The sequence below is a fragment of the Bos grunniens genome, chromosome 7 (assembly GCF_055505025.1).
Source record: "Bos grunniens cultivar Pamir isolate PY7600 chromosome 7, Bosgru_T2T1.0, whole genome shotgun sequence".
Lineage (NCBI taxonomy): Eukaryota > Metazoa > Chordata > Mammalia > Artiodactyla > Bovidae > Bos > Bos grunniens.
In genome coordinates, this window is record NC_141171.1 from 3965929 (window position 1) to 3985129 (window position 19201).

The window sequence follows — 19201 nt, forward strand, 5'->3', positions numbered from 1 at the left end:
AACCCAGTGAAGACAGGTGTTGAGTCTGCTCTCTGGGTGCTCAGGTGACGTCCCTGGTGTGCACCGACCTCCTCCTCTTGCCTGTACCTGGCTCCATGAGAGTCTGAGTTCACGAAGAATCCACAACGCCCGTAGACTGATCACCGTGCGCCTGTGGGAGGTCTTTCCACATGCACAGATACTACGCTGCTCAAAGAGGTGCGAGGTCAACTCAGAAATCAAAGGATTTCTGAATCGTGTCATTATGTATTTTCAAGCACCAGGCCCTAGAAATCCACTTCCCGCGAGCCCAGGACTCTGATCGATGTTAATGAGGCGTCCTAACACTCCTAGTTGCCAAAACGCTGTGCAAAGGACCACTGCACCACACCCTTCTGAAGCCGCCCACTCAGGCTGCAGTGCGCCCTGAAGGCAGCTCACTCCCTGCGGCCTCCAGTGAGGAGCAGAGAGGAAGCAGCAGCACAAGCTCTAAAGCAAGGTCACAGGCTCTAAAGATTCCCCTTGGGCCCTGAGAACATGTGCTCTGACAGACCACCCCCCACAGAAGGACGCCGAACTAGCTGTTTGGCAAGAGGGTCACAGAGACAGACAGAGATGGCCCCAGCCCCCCAACACGAGCAACAAAGCCCCTGGAGAGGAGAACCCAAGAAGCTACGCTCAGCTGGGACCAGTCAGCCAGCAGAGCTGACAGCCAATGCTATGGCATCACAGGTACTTTAAGCCACTCGACTCCTGGGGCTGGCAGCCCAGCTCTGCCCCCGAGAGCCAGCCAATGCCAGTGTGGCTCTACGGCCTCCCGCAGACTGTCCTCAACGAGGCTGGCCACTCCAGACACTACACTACCCTGGGAGCGAGAAGGCGAGAAAGAAAGGGCTTATCCAAGTAGCCACCCCCGCTGAACTTCAAAGCCCCTTCTCCTCCCCTGAAAGGAGGAGCGCAGTTCTGCGAACACAGAGGGTGCCCCGGGGCAGATGCCCACTCAGGAGGAGACTGGTGTACAGCTCAGGGACGGCCCGGCCCAACAGAGAAAGGGGTGCATGGGGAGTCCCAGGGGAGCAGGGGGCCATCCTCAGGCCTGGGAGCCACCACTGGCGGCTTCGGGCACTGCCGGGAAGGCTGTCTGAGCCAATGTTGGAAAGCAATTCCATAGACTTAAGCCAGGGAGCACCCCTATTTCAGAAGCACTTCTAGGAAACTTCTAAAGAGAGAAAAGTAAGACGTTTATCACCAGTTTCCAGGTTAGTCCTACTGCCTGGTAACGTTTCACTGGCAGTTTCCAGTTGCACGCTGTTTGTCTCAGTAGACATACACCACTGGGATCTTTCACAGTCATCTGGGCGTGAGAGCTACTCACTGGGACCCCACACGGACCCTCCCTTCCCACGAGGTCCCATCCACTCAGACACACTCAGCGTTATCAGAGAGGGAACTGCCATATGCAGACACAGGCTGCGCCCCGAAGCCCAACACTTGCCTGCCCTGGGGACTGGCAGGCACTGACGAGTGCGGGGTCCCTGCAGCACCCCCGGAGCCCACCTGCTCCCCGCCTGCCCCAGCTCTTCTGAGACTCCCTCAGCTCCCCTTCTTGGCATCCATTACCACCTCTCCCAGCCCTGTAACTTGACACCCGGTTGGCTGGGATGTCAAGACAAAAGCCCAGAGCCTGCTTTGTGGGGGCCAGGAAGTCAGAATACATCGTGCTTCTAGGCCACAGAGGCCATGGAGGTGAGCAGCTGAGATGGGAGTTTTGAAACCCAGCCAAAATTCTTCCTGGAGACTCAAGTCCAGCTATTGCTCCGGGACTCCATTATGGCCAAAGATCTCAGAAGGAAGGAAGGGAATACGTGTGACCAGGGTCTGGCCCCAAGAGCCCATCCCCCACCAAGGCCCCCAGAGCAGAGGGGGGCAGAGGCAGCTGCAGCGGAAGAGCACTGTGCCATCAGTAAAGCCAGGAGGCATCCGGCCTGTCCTGCCGGGGGCTCCTTCTAGGAACACAGGAGCCCCTGAAGTCACTCAGTCTGGCCAGGGGAACCAAGAGGACCTTCCTGGGACTGGAAGCAGAGATGGGGGCCAGGTATGGGGGCATGAAAAATCACTGGAGAAACAAGTCAAGGACAGGCAGAAGGGAGTGTTCCCTGAGCCACAACTGGCAGAGACCCACAGAAAGACCCTGACCTCCAAACGGCAATGGGGCAGCCTGCAGGGTCAGCCCGTCCACAGTCACTGCAGCACGGCCTGCCAGCCAGGAACACGCTCCAGTCGGGGCACCACCAGGAAGGCTAAACTCGATTCAGCACGTGCTCTGCTCAGAAATCTGGGAAGGGGCACTTGTCAGGAAACAACCACAGTCACAGAACTGAAATGCTGGCCTGTGTCAGATTTGGACGTTTGCTGACCTTTTATGGAGGCCACCTCTGTGCCCACCACCAAGATGCATGCCTCTGTACGATCCTCTCAACTGTCACCTATACCCACAGGCGAGGAGGGGGTCTTCAGAGTGACTTCCTGAGGTCACAGCCCCAAGGCCTGCAGATAACCTGGGCCCACAGCAGGTCTGCTCAACTCTGGCACACCAAGGTCTGCCACGCGCACCCCACACTGCACTGGGACCCGAGCCCCCATCTGCTCAGAGCAGCTGGACACCTGGAGCCTGCAGAGGGCTAAATGGCACCCTAGAAAAGAGGGTGCAGGGCGAGAGAGGGCGGGTTTCACACAACCATCAGGTGAGGCCTCTACTCAGCTTATCAAATACCATTTTTGGACTAGGTTAAAGGGGAAAATATTTTCATTTACACCTGCAAGATCCTGGATAGTCAGCAGCATCTGCATGCTGAGTCCCTGAGGTGATAAAGAGATAACAGAGCAAGGACGCAGGTGTGGCCCTCAGACTTATCTGAGAACCAGCTCTTGCTACATGTGGACTGCTGTCTACTCGAAGAAGCTGGGTGATGTTTCAGCACTCGGGAACTCACGCTTCCAAAGGGCCTGGGCCTGGGGAGTGAAGGTCAAAGGAGTGTGGGACCCTCTGCCAGCCACACCACCATCGCTAGCATCTGTTCTTCCCTCTGTCACTGTACCCATGTGCCAGGCCAACCTTCCTCTAGGGAGCAATTCAGGAGCACTCTGCAGCATGGGGGGACCCCCTACAGCAGATGAGCCCAAACACACCCCCTAGGATCAGCTTCCTAATCGACTCACAGCAAGAAAAAAGCCAGCTGTGCACAGATGAAACCACACTCAAGAAACAAACACTGCTTTCCAGCTTGCAACACCTTCACAAACTCTTGTGATAAATGGAAAGTGCTTTGTTTGCCTGTAAGTTTCTTGTGTTTCGAACTGCTGGATCTTCCCCCACCACGCCCTGGCAAACCCCAGGGGATGTCCTCCCAGCAAGGCTCTGGAGTCCGCCACCCCCACCAGACCTGCTCCAGCTGCTCTGAGCAAAGCTGCTGTGAGGCTCCACCCAGGTCAGCCATGAGGGCTGTGGGGGGCTGGGCCAGTTACCAAGCCTCAAAGAGCTTTAGTTTCTTCATCTGCAGGATGGGATGCCACTGACCTTGAGAGGATGCTGTGAAGTGCAGCGGGCACAGAAAGTGCATCCAGTCAACGGATGATCACCCCGCCTCCCTCCTCCAGGCTCACAGAATGTACTGTGCATGCACACTCAGGGCAGCTCCCATCACCTTTTCTGCTACAATGTAGCTCTGAATCAATTCATTTGGCCACCTGCCCTGCAATTCGAGGTCTCTGGTGACAAGGTCCCCAGCTGAGGGCCTCTCTTACCCCCACTTTCTGACCCCATCAGGCCGTTAACCACTGTCCTGCCTGTGATGTGAGCTCGGAGTCCTGCCAGGCATCTGTGCCTGTGCCCACCCTGGATAGCCCGCCAGGGCCCCCCAGAGTGGGCCTCAGGACCCCTTCGGGGCTTCTGCCAGGTTGTTGTAATATGGAGACGACATTTGCCTTTTGTACCAAATCAGAACAGCTGCAGCAAACTGTGCCAAGATCCACATCGTCATCATACTGTAGGCAATGCCTTGGATGAAGTACAAGCTATTGATTTTATTAAAACTCAGCATTTGAGTACACATGTCTTTTTAATATTCTGTGACAACATAAAGCACTCCTGCTGCATACCAAAGCAGAAGAGCCATGTAGGGAAAAAAAAAAAAAAACCACATTTGGGCATTTGCCACGTTCGAAGGAAGGATGGACAGACATGCTGTCCGTGCATGTCCACGGACAGACATGTCCATTCAGACGCGGGTGTCCGGCATGCACTTTCCCCAAAATGGTTAGAGCAAAGCTGGTTCACCGACAGGAAAACAACCAATAATGTATCACCAATGATACTGTCTGAGCTCCCAACAAGCAAAATGTAGAATTTTGGAAAACTTGTGAGCCCAGCAGCTTCCCAACAGATCAGATAATTAACTAATCTGATTTTCTGCAATACTGAAAAATAAAATGTATCAGAATTTGAAAGATCTCTGTAACTTAGTCAACTAATATTTTCTAATGTTCAGTGGTATGACTACACACTCAAATATGAGTAAAGGATCATTCAGGGAGAGAAGAAACAGAACACCCTGATGCTTCACCCTTTATGAGCTGTAAACAGTCACTTCCTTCCAGAGGGCACAGCACAGAAAGGGAGGAAGAAAATAACTTTATAGTGAAGACACCCGACAGACACCCAGGAGATCAACACCACAGTGACAACTCACACCGATGGGATGTGCCCTGGACACGGGTGTGATGAGAAGGGCACCTCCCCTCTGTGGTCCTCTCCAAAACCCAGCTCAACCATGAGAAAAACAGCAGACGAATCTCAACTGAGGGCCACCCTACAGAACACCTGACTCCCAACCGTCAAGGTCATAAAAACCAAGAAAGTCTAAGAAACTGTTTCAGCCCAAAGGAGACGAAAGAGACATGACGACAAAATGTCATGTGGGATTGTGGGACAGAAAAGGTAAAAACTGGAAACAGGAAATCAGAACAGACAATACAGGCTGTGGTTAGTAGTAACTGCTGCTGCTGCTGCTAAGTCGCTTCAGTCGTGTCGGACTCTGTGCGACCCCATAGACGGCAGCCCACCAGGCTCCCCCATCCCTGGGATTCTCCAGGCAAGAACACTGGAGTGGGTTGCCATTTCCTTCTCCAATGCATGAAAGTGAAAAGTGAAAGTGAAGTCGCTCAGTCATGTCCGACTCCTAGAGACCCCATGGACTGCAGCCCACCAGGCTCCTCCGTCCATGGGGTTTTCCAGGCAAGAGGACTACTTGGGACAAATGTTCCCCAACAGTCTGTTAGCAATGGACGACTGGGAAGGGGTGTGTAGGAATGGTCTTCACAACTTTTCTGTTAAGTCTAAAGCAATCTTAAAATTTTTAAAAAATTGTTTCTGTTCAAAGTACAAGAGGGACTGATAGATTTTAATGTAACCGAGTACAAAAACTAATCAAGGTTTTAGAGTCCACAGTGCAACTAACTGTTGGGAATGGCCACTCTGTGTCTTGCGCTAAAAGCAGAAACACACAATTATGCAAAGCGACAAGCAAACACTCCTCCTGCCCCAACCTGCCTGTCTGTGTGAGGCTGGACTTCCTTCACATGCTTCACCCCTAGCAACTTAGCACGAGAGACTAAACGGAGAAGCAGATAGGAGAATCCAGCTGTCTGCTTATTAGAGAGAGCTGCAAAATAGCTTTTTTTTAAATGAAAAATGTTCTTTATGCTAACATGGAATTGGTTCATTATTGTTCATTATTATTATTTAAAAATAAACAAGTATTTTCAAATTTTTCTAACACAGTAAATGTCAACATATTTTCCACACAACTAAGCTTCTCTGGGGTCCAGAGATGGAAAAGGGGCCAGGTCAGCGCTTCCAGCAAAGGGTTTTCTGTCCCCATCGAAGGAAGATGCCAGCCAGTCTGAGCAGAGTCCCCCCAAATGGAGTCCTCCTGACATGCCACAACCCATCTGTTTCTTTCTTGTTGCCAAAGCTGTGTTTTGAAAAGCAAGGTGTGCTAAAAATTTAATAGGACTCACCTCACATGTAACACTGTAATTTCTCTGTAAAACCTATTCGGTTATAAGACCAGGATGCTTGTCTTATAAGAACAGGTAATCTTGTTCTTGAGGCCTTGAAAAGCAGCAACTGTACCAGCCCCACAGTTTGCCAGTTCACAGAGAACCTGCCACTGCCCGGGGCGGCTGGGAAGCCCCGCATCTGCGGAGGGGCAGGCGAAGCACTGGCGTCCTGTGGAGGCAGGTCGGGGACCCCAGTTCCCACGCCGGGAAACTGCCCTGCATCTCACGCCGCACTCCCTGCTTACACTGTCCTCCAGGCAAAGGCACCTCCCTCCTCCAGCACCTCTGCTCTCACAGCAGGCATCCGGCATGCTTCTGGGCTTCACCCACACCCAGAGCGTCAACTCTCCCTGCTCCAGAGGGTGGTCCACGGCCTGCACTTCCACCCCAACAAGCCGACCCTACTCCCACCACGATGGGCCTTCTCTGGCCCTGACTCCAGGCAAACCCAGCGGGCTCCAGGGACCTGGACACCTGAACACCCCTATTTCTGGGCCGTGAGATCCCAGAGACTGCCCCCAGACTGCTCTTGCCCATACTGCCCACGGATGGGTACCCAAGTCCTCCTGAAGGAAGGGCACACAGCGTGCCTGGACTGGCTGGTCTCCTTAGAGCACTACTGTGCTGAAGCTGCTTTTGAAAGCAGTCAAGGGCCTGCCTCAAGAAACTCTGTATGTCACCAGGTCTCAGACCCCTAAGACCCGAAGCTTTTCCGTGTGATTACATCACAACTATTTTCAAGATTTAAGCTCTAAAAATAAGCTCTCTGACAGCTTGGGACCTAAGGGATGGGACACGTAGCAACGTCTGGTATGTCTCCCATTTCTCCACCCATCAGACACTCCCTGCCTCCTCTGCACTCCCCTCCCTCAGGTGGGCCCACAGAGTTACAAGAGAACTCAGTTCCCCCTCCCTCACTCTTGGACACCCATGAGTCCCAAGGCTCCTTCCCACCAGCACTGGGACAAACCTGACTGAATGATGCTGGACCTTCTGCGGTTTGAGTATGACCAACCTCACTTCACAGCAGAGGGTGGACTCCGAGGGTGGAGAGGCCTGTCCTGGGCTACCCCGGAGTGTGAGTGAAATTGAGCTGTCAGACCCACATTCTTTTTTTTTTTTAAACCACCTGCCATTCCCACTCCCTTTCAGGCTCACAAATTACAATTCAAATGCTCATCTTAAGGGAAAAAAAAAACCAGAAATCTCTTGGCAATCAGGCCAGCTCTGCCTTCCCTCAGGGCACACTCTGCTGGGGAAATGTCCCTCTCCTGGTGTCACCCCCGCTGGCCCGGGGTCAGACACAGAGCTCCCTTCAGCCCACTTCTTCACTGGGTTAGGTGGCTGAAGGGTCAAGATGGGATCCCTCGGGCTGGCACATACGCCATCCCTACCCCCAGGGCTGGTTAAGGTTCTGGTACACCTGTTTTCATCAGGTCAGAGATACCAGCTGCAAGATAAAAAGCAACGCATACAAAAGCAGAGCCTCCACAGCGGAGGGCTGGTCGGAGACCCTCCCTCATGAACCCCCATAGGTAGAATGCGTCAACGACCCACTGCTGTGAGGACACAGCTCCAGCAGGAACACACACCATGCGCGGACATCAGAAGCTGTGGCTGCAGAATGAGACTGAGTCATTTCAAAGTAAGGAAGTGATCTGCTTAATCGGCCAATCTGCTTAACTCACATGTGTGTGAGGCCAAAAGTTCCTTGTGCGTGCAAAGTCGCATCAGTCACGTCTGACTGTAACCCTATGGACTGCAGCCCACCAGGCTTCTATGTCCATGGGTTTCTCCAGGCAAGAATACTGGAGTGGGTTGCCATGCCCTCCTCCAGGGGAATCTTCCTGATTCAGAGATCAAGCCAGCATTTCCTGCATCAGCAAGCAGGTTCTTTTAACACAAGCACCACCTGGTAATTCCCAGCTGCTTACCTAGATGATGTACACAGGGGCCTCTGGTTCCTGGTGGGGCAGTCACACAGTAATATCCCCAGAAGGCTGGCACTATCCAGTGAGAAGCCATGCCCTCCACAGCCAGACGAGGGCGCCGTGAAGGCGACAGGGAAGTGGCAAAACTGTGGGGCTCCTTAGCTGACCAGGCTGGCTCACAATATGCCCCTAGGTCACTCTGAGAGTTAGAAAACAAGGCACCTCAAGTCCGTCACGCTGCCATCCAAAAATAATGATTTTTAGAAGTACAGGTGAACTCCCTCAAATTTCAATTACAAACCTGTGATAAGATGTGGTCGGATAGAGAAGAACTGGGATGAGCAGCCCCGAGGGAAGGGGAGAAGCAGAGGACGAGGAGGAGATGGAGAGAAGTCACAGAGGTTCGGGGAGGTGGCAGCTGAGGCCAGGAGTACAGAATGAGGAACTGATTTCTGAAGGCACACACCCCTCGGTTCCACATGCTGAAATGCAAGCAAGCTATGGACTTCAGTTGAAGCTGACAGAGCTGCTCCGCAGCCTGCCTGGCCTCTCCTGGAAGTCGCCCAGCGGCAGACAGAGAATTAGCAAATGAAAGGCCAGCCCACAACAGGTGGCTGGGGAGGGGCTGGGCTCCACGGAGTATCAGAGCCCCCACCTAAGGGACATGAGGGCCACAAAGAACAGGTCCAGGCTACAGGACTCCCAGAGCTCTCATACACGGTACGGGAGAGACGGGGGTCAACCGCTGGCAACTGTGGACAGCCGAGGTGAGGGCCACCACACCTACTTGGGCTGTGGGAACCAGAGCCCTTTGCAGAGCCCTCACAGGCCCACAGCCGTGTCACATTCCCCCAAATCACTCAAGGACGCGCATTCCAGCAGACAGCTGGCCGGAGGGTCAGGCACAGCTGCAGTGGGGCACAGTGGGGAGGACGGGGCAGGAGGGGGCTCGGGGCTGCACACGGCCATGGAGGACCCCCACCACCCCGCACAGAAGCTGGCGTGGCAACTGCACTGGCCTCAACCCTGTCACGGAAAGGAGAGGGCTGGTGGTCACACACGCAGACCAGGACGTGGGCTCAGACCTCTCTGGAGACCTCATGGCTAAAACTGTGAAGACGTGACACTCAGTGAGGATCAAGTAGCCAAATCTCCATACAAAAGTAAAACCACTCAGACGTTTTAGAGGAAAGGTATAGCAGCAACTTCTTCTAAAACAACTCAATACTGACCTACCCTGTGACCCCAGCAATCTGATCCCTATTTAACAAGATGATCCACGTTCACGTGAAGATTTCCACAGGAATGCTCCCAGCAGCCCCAACCTGGAGACTGCCTAGTATCCGTGGACAGGTGAGTGGGCGACTACACATATCCACACAGGAGTTGCTCAGTGAGATGCTGATACACACCACAGGGATGAATCCCAATCACACGGAGTCAGAGACGGTAGACCCTCCAAGGACACACTATTTCTAGGAGGCTTGAGAAGAAGCAAGACTGATGGTAAGTGGGAGAATACATCCCGTCAGGAAGGGCAGTGTATGTGCGGAAGTCTCCAGTGAACCATCTGGGGTGTGAAGGGTCTGTACCCTGGTAAGCCTTCGGACTACACAGGTGGATACACACGTGAAAACCGCGGCAGGAGAGGCATCCGCAGCCGGTACCAGCAGCGCTCCTGGCCGAGCAATGCCAACCCCAGTGTCTACTGTGTACACCCTCTCCTAAAGACTGCTGGTAAAGCAGGTGCGAACAAACAAGGGCTCCACAACCCATGAACAGTCAGGGACACACACACCTGGTCCCGTGGACTCACTTCCTGCTCAGAACAGAACAAGGCCATCCACACAAGCCCACGCTACAGACGACAGGCACAAGCACTATCATGCTACCCTCAGATTCATATTCACTTTGGAAGAGGACTCGAGCATGAACCTGGGTGTGGATGGCGTGCTCCCACAAACCACTCACCACTATGGGTGGCTAAGTCCTGTCTTACCGGCAAATGATCTGAGAACCCTGGCTTCTATACAGAGTGTCGCCCACCACTATCAGAGTCTCAAAGAAGGACGGGGCAGTGATTCTGTCATCAAGGATACCCGCTTCAAAGGTGGCCTGCTTTGCGGGCACCTTGGTGGGGATAAGAACACACATCCGAGTGCCTCGCATCCACGCCACAGGGCACACCACTGGTCCAAGTAAAGCTCTGTCCCAGAGCAAGAGAGACACACGACGCAAAATGGGGAAGGAAGAACAGGTGAAGCAGCTGCCTGAAGACCACATACCCAGTGGAAGCCAGCAAAGGCAGCCACCATGGCACCCACCCCACATATCCACTCAGGGCCCACAGGGCTGGCTGGAGAGAAGTAGAAATGGGGCTCCAAGTCTGCCCCTGCTGTGCCCAAGACCTAGGAACCCTAGCTTTGTTTCCCCCCAAGGTAAAATAAGGAAATAGAGATGGTCTGCTCAGGTGCCCAGTGACTTTCAGCCCTTGTGAGCCACACTCCTAAAATCAAGGCTCCCAACACCTCTGCAGGTTCTCTGACCATACTATGCTGCTAAGTCGCTTCAGTCGTGTCTGACTCTGTGTGACCCCATAGATGGCAGCCCACCAGGCTCTGCCGTCCCTGGGATTCTCCAGGCAAGAACACTGGAGTGGGTTGCCACTTCATCCTCCAATGCATGACCACACTATGGTACCCTAGAAAACCCTGTCCCATCACTTCTGCCCCCAAGGACCAGCACAGGACCTGCCAGAGAATCAAGGGCGAGCTGGCAACTCAGAAAAAGGCACACACAGATGTTTTCAGTGAAACATGGGGGTGTAAGCATGCACCTCCCACCTCACACACTCAGGGGAGCCGAGGGACCCCGTCCTAGCCTTTCAGGTGGAGAAGGCCTGGCAAAGAGGCTTATTATTTTACTGAGTTAAATGTACCTCCACCCAAGAGAGGAAAAACAAAGCTATTCTCACCTGTGTGGGCCTAGATTACTTCTGAAGATCAATTTGTGACAGAGTCTCCTTTATAGCAAAGTGTAGGAATGGAGTCTATTTATCTTAGAGAGGAAAAAAGAGAGAGAACCCCCAAACAGCTTCCTCTGTCTGTCCCAGCTCCAGCCACATCCAACAGTCTGGACTTGGGGTGGGGGGAGGGCAGCACAGGTTATGACCTTTGGGCTGGTCTCACAAGACCAACAGGCTCGACTTCCACCTCTGTGGGATTCTGTTTTTCTATGAGCACATTTATGGAGGCCATAAAGGAAACTGAACTATTTTAACCCCATTTTTAAATTTTAAACACCCATCAGTTCAGTTCAGTCGCTCAGTCGTGTCCGACTCTTTGCGACCCCATGAATCGCAGCAGGCCAGGCCTCCCTGTCCATCACCAACTCCTGGAGTTCACTCAGACTCACGTCCATCGAGTCGGTGATGCCATCCAGCCATCTCATCCTCTGTCGTCCCCTTCTCCTCCTGCCCCCAATCCCTCCCAGCATCAGAGTCTTTTCCAATGAGTCAACTCTTCCACACTGAGACATAATTTACATACCGCAAAATTCATTCACTCATTCATTCATTCATTCAAAATTCATTATAAAAGTATAATTCAATGATTTTTAAGTAAATTTAGAGTTGTGCAACCATCCCTACAATCAAAGCTTAGAAAACGTCCCTTACCCCAAAATGCTGCTGTTACGATGCCCATGCACTTGTCTTTGTGCAGATGTACTTTCTCAGGTACGTTCCTTGGAGAGATTGTTGGGTCATGTGCTAACTTGGTCACATCTAACTTTTTAAGAAACTCCCAAACTGCTCATGTCATTTTACATTCCCACCAGCCACGTATAAGGGTTTCAACCTCTCCATATCCCCATCAACACCTGTTATTGTCTTTTTTAATACAGCCACCCTTGAGACTTGTTTCATGCCTAGCCTACGATCCACCCTGTGCCACGTGCATATGAGATGTTATTATTTCCCAGTATTCTATAGACACCCTTTTGCCAAACAGAATCAGTGCTCTTCAAGTCTTCCAGAATCTTGCCAATTTTCAGCTTAGTTGCTCTACCAATTACTTAAAGAGAAGTATGAAGTCTCTGACTACAATTTATGAATTATCTATTTCTATTAGCAAGACTGTCAGTTTATGCTTCAGCTATTCTGGGACTCTATCGTTCAGTACATGTGCATTTGTGACTGTTACAACTTCCTGCTGTGCCATTAAAAAAAAAAATGACCCTCTTTGCGACTTCCTTGGTGGTTCTCTGGTTGAGAGAGGTGTGGGTTCGATTTCTGGTCGGGGAACCTTGTGGCCAAAAACCAAAACATAAAACAGAAGCAATGTTGTAACAAATCCAACAAAAACTTAAAAATGGTCCACATTAAAAAAAACAAACAAACAAACAAAAAACTCCCTCTTTGGCTTTAGGAATATTTTTTGTCTTAAACTCGATTGTGTATGCGTGTATGCACACACGCTCAGGCACATCCCAACTCTTTGTGACCCCATGGATTGTAGCCCTTTAGGCTCCTCTGTCCACGGAATTTTCCAGGCAAGAATACTGGGTTGCCATTTCCTCCTCCAGGGGATCTTCCTGACCCAAGTATCAAACTGGCATCTCTTAACAAATCTCCTGCATTGGCAGCTGGATTCTTTACCACTGTGCCACCTGGGAAGCCAAAGTTAATTTTATCTGAAATTAATACAGTCATTCTAGTTTTCTTATGGTTATTTATGGTGTCTCTTCCTTATCCTTTTATGTAAGGATCTAAGGAGTGTCTCTTATAGACAATATATAATTAAGCTTTATCTTGCCTTTTTATCTGGTCTGACAATCTCTGCCTTTTGATAGAAGTATTTAAACCATTCACATTTACTATATTTTTGATCTGGGTGGATTTACACATTTATCACTTTGCTATTGGTTTTCTACATGTCTTCCTTCTTTTTTTGTTCTTCTGTTCCTCACTGACTGCTTTCTTTTGTGCCAAATATTTAATGTACCACTAAATTCTTCTGTTGATTTTTTAAACAATATTTTAAAGTGATTTTCTTAATAGTTGCTCTGTGTGCTGTGCTTAGTCGCTCAGTCATGTCTGACTCTTGCGACCCCATAGATTGTAGGCCGCCAGGCTTTTCTGTTCATGGGATTCTCCAGGCAAGAATACTGGAGTGGGCTGCCATTTCCTTCTCCAGGGGATCTTTGCTCTAGGGATTACAATCAGCATTTTACTAAGATCACAATCTGCTTCAGATTAACACTAACCTGATCCTGGTAAAATGGAAAAACTTTAATCCCATACAGCTCCATTTCATTCCTTCTGTACTACTGTTGTCCCATATATTATATATCTCTATATGTTATAAATACAACAGACTGTTATGTACTTTTGATCAACTGCCAAAGAGCTATGGTCATTTTTGTCAATTCTACCCAGTGTTATAGTTAATGCTTTAGATGATGTTATGTCTTTTAACTAAGAAGAAATGAGGGAAAATGTTTTACAGTAGCCCACATTTACCTTTTCCAGAGCTCTTTACTTCTTCCTGTGAACGTAAGTTACCACCATGTCATTTCCTCTCAGCTTGAAGAACCAGCAGATCTGCCAGCAACAAATCCTCTTAGTCTCTGTTTATCTGAAAATGTCTTTCTGCTTTCGCTTCTGAGGGACAGTTTTGATGCACTGAGAATTCTGGGTGGATAGTTTTCTTCTTTTAGTGCTTTGAATGCATTCAGTTCTGTTTTGGTTTCCATTTGAATGTCTCAGGTGAGAAGTCAGCTGTTAATTATATTAATGCTTCCCTTTTATGTCATGAGTTGCTCTTCTCTTGCTACTTTTGATTTTTCTCTTTTTCTGTGGCTTGTGACAGTTGGACTATGATGTGCCAGGCACAGATCTCTCTGCATATATGCTACCTGAGATTTGTTGAGCTTCCTGGATAAGCTTCTCCTCAAATACATTTCTAGGGATTCTTCCTTCAAGCAGGTTTTCTCTCTTGCCCCAAATATGCCTGCAAATGTGGGCTAACAGGGCTACTGTCCCTCCCCAAGTGTTCATCTTCAAAACTGTCACTTCAGCCACCAAGGCTGTTGCCTGCCACTCTAAACTGAGTGAGTTCCTTCTCACCGTTACAGCCTGCGCTGGCTAGGCAGAACCTCCCTACGAACAGAGCTGGGCAGAGGCCATGAGAGCAGCATCAGGTTAAGTGGCACAGATTTTCACCATTTTAACCCCAAATTTCAGCAGTTTCTTAAGCATAAACCCTTCTCAGATTGTTGCATGCTTCTGGTCCATTTCCAGGATGCTGAAATAGTTGATTCAGGGAAGGAGGGAGGGCTGGGCCGTCAATTCTGTCCTGCTTTAGAGCTGTTTTTGCGGGGGGAAAGGATTTGACAATCTCTCTTTACTCAATCACTGCTGGAAGCTGCCTTCCAGTCTTGACTCATTTTGAAAATAAAACATACACACTGGAAGACTATGTCAGAAAAAAATGCCAGAGATGAAAAGAGGAACCGAAGAGACAGAGGAAACTCATCCTGCTGCCTCTTCACCAATCTCCACATGCTCGAAATCCCCCAGAGCAGTTTGTTTTTTAAGTTGTATCTTGATTTAAATTCACCAGCCACTTCCTTAAAGAAAAAGGAAATTCTCTCTGCTAGAAGCCACCAGAAACTCCCTCTAGTCTTCAATATGCCTAAACTGGATCATAAGAATAGAACAGCATGAAAGAAAGAAGCAGGTTTTAAAAAGAGCCAGACCAAGGGGAAAGGGGTGTACTGGATGAACTGGGAGACTGGGATTAAGACATATACACTACTGATATGCTATATAAAATAGACAACTGATCGGAACACACGACACAGCACAGGGAACTCTACTTAATGCACTGTGGTGTCCTAAATAGGACGGAAGCCCGAAAGGGAAGGGATGTATGTGAATGTATGGCTGGCTCATCTCACTAAGCAGTAGAAGCTAACTGAACACTGTAAAACAATTATACTACAATAAGAATTCATTAATAAAATGAAAAGAGCCAAACAGAAATTCTAGAAAAATACTACATGGCACTGAAAAAAAGATTATTCCAACATTCAATAACACAAGTACCTTGGGGACTTCCGCGGTGGTCCCCTGGTTAAGAATCTGCCTTCCAGTGCAGAGGACATGGGTTCAGTCCCTGCAGGGAACTAAGATCCCACAGGCCGCAGGGGAACTAAGCCCACACACCACAATGAAAGAGCCACATGCGCAACTAAGACTCAAAAATAACTAAAACATTAAAGGCAGCAACATAAGTAAACTTCACAAACACTATGCTGAATGAAAGTAAGCAAAGGCTAGAGACTACATAACTCCAATTATTTAAAGTGGAAAAACTAACCTCTGCTGTTCGAAGTCAAGAGAGTGGTTACTCAGAGGGTAATGACAACAAGAGGGTATGAGGGGGTAAAAAACATTACATTTCTTGATTCGAGCTACAAGAAAGAGATCGGTTTGTGACATACCAAGTGGCACATGTCTACTTTTTATCACGTATGCTACACCTCCATCAAATGAAATTCTCTGTATGGAGGTTCCCAAGGGATGAGCCAGATGCTCTCAAGGAGGATCCAAAGACTACCAGCTTCTAACACAGAAACCATGGCCACCCACCCCAAAAATGATTAGTTCTAGAATGGTTCTGGGCTAGACTTGATCCTATTAGTCTGTCAAAACTCTCCAACAAACCAGACAGAACATTCTGTGTGGGCACTCAAGGAGACACTAAGCTCTCTATGGGACATCTTATTTTAAGTTTAAAACTGAAGAGTACTTGTCACCAACACTTCTCATGCCACGCACCATGGTCAATTTCTGCGTACACATCTGTTACCTAGAGATGCAAAGCAGACATTATCACCCATTCTACAAATGAAGAACCACAGACTAAGGTCATCCACCCAAGGTCAGCCAGGGAGTGTGAGCTGACCCCCACTCTGCCAACACCAGACTCTCCACACCTCACACTGCCTCACGTCTGGAGACACCAGGATGTGTCTCGTCCCGAAGGAGGACCCCTGCTCTGTGTGCCTGGGCTAGTCTGCCGCTTGCTCTCCACATTCTTCTATGCTCCTTCACGTAACCTCACAATGCCCTCACAATTCCCTGGCCTGCCCTACAGGGGAGCATGGTGATTACAGGGAAAAAATGCAGACCAGACAACTAGAAACAGAGCTTCCCTAGCAGCTCAGTGGTAAAGAATCCGCCTACAATGCAGGAGACTGTCTGCAATGCGAGAGATGCAGGTTTGATCCCTGAGTCAGAAAGATCCCCTGGAGAAGGCAATGGCAATCACTTCACTACTCTTGCCTGGGAAATGCCTTGGACAGAGGAGCCTGGTGGGTTAGGTCCATGGGGTTCCAATAGTCCAGTCACAACTTAATGACTAAACCACTGCCGCCTAGAACATAAGAGGGACCCAGCAAACCTCCATAAATGCGGGCTATTCCCCCTCTTCACCCACATGTGACACTGTTGAAAGGAAAGCAGACCCAAACTCACAATTTAATTTCCAGAACTTTAAGAGAGGCCTCTGGTTTCAAAACAGGGAGGGCAGAAGGCAGAGTCAGACAGAAAAGGCCTTTCTGGGTAGCAAGAACACAAAGCATACCATCCCAACTAACGGGCTTCCCCAGCAGGAGGGAGTTAAGTTCTCCATTTATCTCGAGGAGGTAAAATTTTTAAAGCTGAGAAATATCGAGTCAGACCATCTCTGAAGTCCTTAGAACACCAACCGTCTGGACCCCCAGTGAGTTTAACACAAAGCCTGCAGGCTGGGGTCCCTCTGTGGGATCAGTCAGCACAAGAAAGAGAAGAGCACCCAGGCTCTCCAGAGCTGCACCTCCCACCTACTGCCCCCTCCCCCACCCCAGGCGAACAGAGCCGGGAGGGAGAGCGCAGAGGACGTGCTGGGGAGGACAGGAGATGCACTCAGGCGGCTGAGGGGCTGCCCAGAGGCTGTAGCCGCATGCACACGCCCACCAGTGCACGCACATGCCCACCAGCGGGGGGCTCACAGGACAGAGGGGTGAACACCGCAGAGAGCAGAGCTCACCTGAGCTCAAGGGAGGACCCGGGAAGGGAGGGGGAGGGGTGGGGCGCTGCAATTCTTTTCATAGGGAGAGAAGAAATGCGGCGGTAGGTGAGCTGAGTCTTATTTCTTTGAAGTTGAGGATTGGGGAAGTTACTCTTGAAGCCGTCAGTACTGATTAAGGGGAAACCAGTGAAGCACATGGTACCGAACTTGGGAAGAGAGGGGCTTCCCTTCCCACATCCCCCGCCTAGGAGGAGTGGTGGCTCCAGACTGCCCACAGCCCAGTGACCCAGGCAGGGGGCGGCAGCATCTCTGACCCCGGGTGCCCTGGACGTGAAAAGCAGGGAGGCAGGACCAAATGAAAACCTCAAGTTTCCCTATAAACCAGAAGCACAGAACTGGACACAGGTACACGTTCAGTTAAGACCTGCTGCCCAGCAGGGGAGCTGACGGAGGCTACCGCTCCATCCTGTGACACCCACCCCACACTACAGATGCCTGGGCCCCAGGACGAAGGTCCCTTGGCCAGGACAGTGGGCAGGTGTCAGAGCTGTAGCCCACAGCCGTCTCCACGACCACCCACCAAAAGCTGCCTCCCGCAGGCCCGACGGGCAGCTTCGCCTCCACCTGCTCACCCCGGCCGTCCCCGGTGCCCGGCCCCTCTCGCTCACCTGTGCGTGGTTCGCATGTCCACAGGCCCGTCGCCCACCTGCCCTTCGCCTCTGCCCATGGCCGTCGCCTCTGTCCCCCTCAGCAGCCCTTGGGCAGGGCCTGCTCCCGACTCAGGCGTCACTCGCGTGTCTCCGTCAGCGTTTAAATCTGAGGCCAACACTCCTCTCTCCATTTTTATCTTCTTGCTCTCCACATCGTCCTCCACTGGGTCCCGCTCAAGCGCTCGCTTCTGACTCCGTGTTCGGCATGCTTCTTCAGTCATTCTGAACTTTAGGGGAAGGGGAAAACACGACATTTAAACTTGGCACGACCAAGTAGCTATCTTCTCAAACTTTTCCCAATGTCAGCTTGGAGTGTTTGCCCTACCACGTGACAATGGCAGAAGTGGGCACAACAAATGAAGGGCCCACAAAGCGTGCCCAGAACATTTCTTCGCGGCCTTGAGCAGGAGCAACAGAGCATCTGGGAAGCCAAGCTATGTACTGCCCTGTCCGGGACCAGAAGCCTACAGGGACCGGGACAGGAACAAGGGAAGGTGGCTGCTTGTCAGAAAGAAGGGGTAATCTCTGCATTCCAGACTCAAGAGCAAATAGAGGAAACTGTTCTAGGTCTGACCCCCTCCGGCGGGATCAAGCGCACTGGACGTGAGCGATCTGGAATCCAAGAGGGGGCACGTGCTGGCCCAGGAGCAGGGCCACAGCCCAAGCCCAGCCCTGCCCTGCCCTGGTGAGGGTGACCCTTCTCCCCCTTCAGCCAGGGGCAGCCCTCACTGCCTGCTCACCTCACCCCCCACCCCCCGCAACCCGATCACATTTAACCCTTTGACTGCCAACAAAGTGAACTCTGAATGGGGTGAGGCCTGGCCCAGCACCCCGCCAGCACCCTGTACCTGCAGCACACACATATCTTGATTGAAACAAGAAAGAAAAGAAGGAGGGGGAAAAAAAAAAAAAAACGCTGAGTCAGGTTTTGATCCCATGACATCACTGGGCTCCACATGACCCTTCCCAGGATTCAGTCTGAGAGACAAAGCACTTTCCAGAAAACCAGTCTGAACCGGTTCCAGACAACAAGCTGAAGTGTTGTTAACCCTCACAGAGACAGTGAAGGAAGACCGCAGTGATGTTTGCAGGGAGACTGCTGGCATTCCACAACCCAGTCTGGGACAGGTACTTGCTCTTAAAGGGGCTGCTCAGAGACCAGCCTTGATGTTCCAACAGGGCAGGACACTGGAAACCAGAGTTCCAATGGTCAGGATCTAAGAAGCCACGCGAGAGTTCATCACAGGACAAAAAAGAATCTAGCTGCCAGGCCCCTCCACTTCCGGAGTACCAGTTCACAGGACAGTCAATGCCCACACCTACCAACACGTAGCCCCTTGGGGAACCCCAACCACCCCCGCAGTGTGCCCATACTGAAGACCTC

The 19201-nt window shown here is 50.9% G+C and overlaps 1 protein-coding gene across 14 annotated transcripts in view; it reads right to left on the reverse strand.

Moving 5' to 3' along the window:
* Positions 1-19201, reverse strand: part of GATAD2A (GATA zinc finger domain containing 2A) — a 98514-nt gene that overhangs the window by 18765 nt on the left and 60548 nt on the right. For 9 of the 14 annotated variants that reach the window (XM_086408159.1, XM_086408147.1, XM_086408150.1 and 6 more), the window contains one exon: positions 17776-18044. In XM_086408159.1, coding sequence (XP_086264285.1) covers positions 17776-18044 — 269 coding nt within the window. The remainder of the gene's footprint in view (positions 1-17775; positions 18045-19201) is intronic. The other 5 variants (XM_086408153.1, XM_086408155.1, XM_086408161.1 and 2 more) reach the window with 1 other exon arrangement.